Here is a 5,056-nt window from a genome sequence, read left to right as displayed (position 1 = left end):
GTTGCACTTTTGGGCCCGAATTCCCTATCATAGTACAATTGTTAAAATCGATATTTGTACAAATTAATACCAAAACGTAAAAATATTGAAATCGAGAGGTTTTACCTTTGAAACGTGCGTTGACAACGGCAACAACGCTGCCATTGCGGAGCGACTCTTGTCCACGCTTCCAGATGCGTGCGACCGTCTTCCAATGACACAAGTGGCGGCGGTCGTGGTGTACTCTCCATGGGCGATGCGGCCGTTGTTACTGCGCCCAAGGAGCGTCTCATAGATGGCGCGACGCTCAAGGTCGGAGAGCTTGCGCTTGTCGTGGTTTGGCTGGTGGGGGGTTGTAGGACTTGGCATTGGTACAGTCAAGACGACGAAGACGACGGGAGCAAGAAGTGTATTGAGCACGAGGTGTAAAATTGAATTTTGGCTTATCAGCGGGTCTATGATCGTGTAGCGTGAATGAGCACTTTTTTTTTTCCGCTGTAACTTTTGAGGCAGAACGATCTGGAAAGCGCTCAAATGAGCCAATCAAAGAGGAAATTTCGCGCTTTTTGGTAAGCCAATCATATTGCAATGAAACGCAAAATTAGAAAAATTCCGCCAATCCAAGTGTAAACCGGACTCTTTTAGTGGACCAGAGTAGTAGTAAGGACTTGCGGTTGTCGTTGATGTGCAGTCTCTAGTTACGCTGTACTTATCCTATCATCGTTATTTTAATTACGTGAAGCAAGCTTGGAATTTGTATGCAGCAATTGTATTAATTCCTCAAATATTTCTGTGTCTGAAGCTCTGTCCGAATGGTTTTCACGTCACGTCCGAGTCGTTATGGTATGGAATATGATTCGTTGACCTGTACCGATTATGATTTTTGAACATACACAGCTCAAACATAATTTTTTAGAATTACGAATTTGCCGACTATTTCTCTTGTACCCTTCGCGACAACATTTTACGGCTTACTGAAGTCGTCGAAAAATATATTTCGAAAGAAACTCCGGATCGTTTGGCATTGTTTTCGACGGTTGGACCCATAACTCCGAGCACTACGTTGCAGTGTTTGGGTCGTATGAATAGGATGGAGTCCATGTGCAGCAGCTCCTGTCGCTGACGACCATCATCCACGAGCCGGATGACGACCACAGTGCGAAGACGCACTACACTGCGATCAAGTCGTTCTTGGCCTTGTACAAGAAGGCCATTAAGCAATGTGTCTTCTTTGTGGGCGACAACTGCGGCGTCAACAAGTTAGCCGCGCTTATGTCCGTGTCGTTGATTGGCTGCGCCAGCCACCGATTGAATCTTGCGGTCAAGGCGTACACGCAGGAGCATGTGGATGAGCTCGCCAAGATACAACAGCTGATGATCAAGCTGCGAACACTCAACCAGGCCTCCAAACTCCTGTAAGTCTATTTTATTGTTTAATATAATTTATCATATTTATTTTCAATTTCTAAATTGTATATTTGAAATCGTAGGTTTCGGACAGAGCTACGACCAATTCTCCACCAAGACACTCGTTAGAGTTCGACGTTTGCCATGCTTCAGCGATTTTTCGAGCTTCGAGAATATCTCGACCACGAGGACAACACTATTTTGGAAATTCTATGAACGCTTGGTGAAACGAAGAAGTTGAAATGTCTCCTGGAAGATTTGAAGAAGGTAGAATCCGTGTCAAAGCGAGTTTGCAGTCTACCGACCCTGTAATGTGGCAGGTTCGAACTCTCTTTGATGCTCTTGTCGTTGACTTCCCCAGCTTTGAGCATTACATTGTTACAAAGTTTCATGAGGTGTATATATGAAATATTTCAAGTAGACTTGGAATATATTAGGTGGATCAGCAAATATTGCGGTAACCCAAATTTTGAAATACCATCACGAAACTTCAACGTGGTCTCATGCTCACTCGGCCAGAGAAGTTGGCCGTTGCTGCACTGCGAAGCAACTAAGGCGCAGACAATGCCTTGGACGAAGAGGCTAGATTTGCCGTAAGGGTGTTGAAACGTGCGCGCCTGGCCAACGAGAATGACACATATGTCCTCCTTGGTGCTGTCACCCCAACGTTAAACATAGCCGAGCGTCTTTTCAACATGGCGCGTGCTTTGATTGGCATCGACCGTTTTTTACTCCATTCCATCATGATTGAGGCAACACCGCAGCTACTGGGGCGTATGGAGTGTCTACGAAACTAAGCACCAAGCGACGTTTCTAGCTCCAATTTGTTCAAATAACCCGCATCAAGACGGTCAATTTGGCGTTGATTTTATCGAAAAGGGATTAAAAATGACGAAGCTACGCGCAAAATACTCAGTACCCAATTTTGATGTTCTATTATAAATTGGTCGTGCAAGTTTTACCTAAAACTTGCATGTGGACAGACTATTCGTCAGAATGTACGCTGACCAATTACATAGCGTGAATTAGGCACAACATCCAGTGATAGTGTGGCGTAAAATCCGTCGGAGAAATGTCACATTTATACTTATTAACTCGTTTACGGTATACAACTGCACGATGGATAAATTGAATTTCACTCCAGACAGAGGTTTGAACAGAGAGTTTCGGTGCTGAAGTGATTCGTTCGAATGTAAATCTCTAACCTCAACGTGAAGTGAATTTCAATTTTATCCATCTTATTATTGTATATCATTTGTATGGTTTAGCTGCGTCTTGAGAATAATTCCCTGATTAAAACAGTACTACAGTTTCTATTTTCCATCAGGAAATTGCAGTATCCGGACAGAGGAGCCAGATAATTGCCAACCTGGCAATAAGCATCCAAACGTTAACTGTAAGTACACAGCACCACTATTCACCTCAACGTGACTTAGTATTACTACTACTCAGTACCCCCTGGTAATAACTATGCGGAGTACTATTAAATGCGTTATTCCTCTGTTCCAAATTACTCCGGACATTTGTAAAATGCTTTTTTTCCGTATTAATGGGGACATTTCACTTGTCAATGATAAGCTAATCTGAAAAATACAATGATATCATTGGCTGAAGGTGTTACCAATACGTCACTTGGCGATACTTGCCCAGGGGCGGCAGCTGCGAGTAGTTATCATAACTGCCCCCCATTGCACGAATCACCAAGGCCCCGGAATACTTCAAGATATTTCGATTATTTTGTATCGTTTTTCTGATGCCCGATGAGGAATTAAATAGTGGGTTTCAGATTGGCCACAAGTTGATAGCGACAAGTTGAAATTTGAAATCAAATATAGCCAATGAAACCTCTCCATTGAACTTGCCACTTTGAAACCCCTGCAAGTCCAAAAAAGGCGACGAGTAACAAACATGGTCCGACGCAGTGAACGACAGTTTACCCTCCAACATGATGCTTCTGGATAAACGCCAACTCATGCGTATGGAACGAGCTGTGTTGAGTGAAAATGACAGCGACGAAGATGACCTTGACAGCCAGCTCATTTGTTGGATCCGATCGATTGAGACCGACGATAATTGTCCCGCCGGATCAACGATCCATTCAAAGCACCACGGTTCCACCACTTCTTGTTCGAGACCCGCCCGACACGATTCTGAAAACTGTTCCGGGTCGAGCGTAGCTCGTTTGACCACATTGTGGTCTTGATTCAGGCAGATCCCTCGTTCATGCAGATGTCATCCAGCTCTACCCAACGACTAGTGTCCCATCAACTCCTGGTGTTTCTCTATTTTCTTGGTGCCAATTGCAATGCCGTTTCGAACGAGCACATGTCGTCATTGTTTGGTATTGGTGCTGGTACCATCACGTTGTACATTCAGCGAGTCATGGACGCCATCGTGAGGCTGCGTGACCAGTTCATCCTGTGGCCAAATCATGTCGAGGCCAGTTCAATCTCTTTGGACATATATGCCATGTGTGGGTTTAGGGGTTTCGGGGTTTCGGGGATATCGTTCAACGTCTCCAATCTTTTGTACAACGTCCTTGGCAGTGCGGTGAAATATACCATGCGCTCCGAGCTTGCCGACAATCTCGGTTGCAAGGGACGCCTTTGTAGCACCCGAGTGCTTGTCTCCACCTTCCCAGCGCACATAGCTGGCCTCACACGCCATCCATGCGATGACCACGTCCATGCTCGATTTATAGTAAAATTTAGGAGGCAGTTTAGTAGTACAAAGTAGTACTAGTACTTCATAACATGCCGTGCAACTACTAGTACAATGAGATTGTTGCATTTTACATTTACTCCATACTTGGGGAAGGGGAAATCGATGAAGCACTTGGTCAAATCGGTCGTGCTGCGATGTATCATGGATGTCGTTGTAAATTATGGTCTGTATGTAAATTTCAAGCGAAGTTGGAAGCAGATCTGCAACTAAACCTCAGCTATGCTGTTATTGTGCAACTTCCACAGCGTTCGTAGCTACGATATCGATTATCTGTGACGTAGCTAAAGCTCGTAGCTACGTGAATTTAACGGTAAATTAATACAATCGTGTACTTACCAAACGGAGGAATGTCGCATTTGCACTTGCCCAACGGATTAACTCACCGAATACTCTCTACTAGTATTATTCTGACAATGAACTTACCCTTACATATGATTCACATTACTTTCCGAGTAATAGGCTGTAAAACCAGTTTGCATGATGTATCGTGAGATTAACGACGAGTCAGGATAAAACTAGGAATCAAACGAAATCAGTCATATTCTTGTCAGTGACGGATGGCCATCACAATAGCCGCTGAACAAATTAAATATCCAATAGACCTCTTACTCATAGGTGAGATGTATGACAGACTACTAATGAGCTGATAAGCTTCTCCACATACTGGTAACAATTCTACTTTGCCCGAAAACGCAGTCTTCGACGAGAAGCATGGGACTTTTACGTGGACATCAACCTTTTTCCGAAAGACAATTGATGTCCTTGAAGGGTATTTGACCTCAAATAATCCTGAATACACCTAACTCATGTACTTTTTAAGGCAATTGCGTTCTTTTTATATCATCTATGCCAAGCAATCACCCGCCATCTTCCGTTATTTATCCAGCACTATTTGTTATAAAATTCCTAAACCAAGTACATTGTCCTAAATGGTCCATATTCCGAA

General features: G+C 43.8%; 1 protein-coding gene across 1 annotated transcript; it reads left to right on the top strand.

Annotated features, from left to right (window-relative positions):
• Nucleotides 1-819: 819 nt before the first annotated feature.
• On the top strand, nucleotides 820-1,398 carry H257_19348 (hypothetical protein; the record flags this gene model as incomplete). The annotated part of the gene is made up of 2 exons (XM_009848494.1): nucleotides 820-822; nucleotides 1,069-1,398. The coding sequence occupies 2 exons, from the start codon at nucleotides 820-822 to the stop codon at nucleotides 1,396-1,398; spliced, it is 333 nt and encodes a 110-aa protein (XP_009846796.1).
• Nucleotides 1,399-5,056: the final 3,658 nt, after the last annotated feature.

The sequence above is a fragment of the Aphanomyces astaci genome, assembly GCF_000520075.1.
Source record: "Aphanomyces astaci strain APO3 unplaced genomic scaffold supercont1.510, whole genome shotgun sequence".
Taxonomy (NCBI): domain Eukaryota; phylum Oomycota; class Saprolegniomycetes; order Saprolegniales; family Verrucalvaceae; genus Aphanomyces; species Aphanomyces astaci.
Note: the sequence above shows the minus strand (reverse complement) of the source record. Positions and strands in the feature narration are given on the sequence as shown.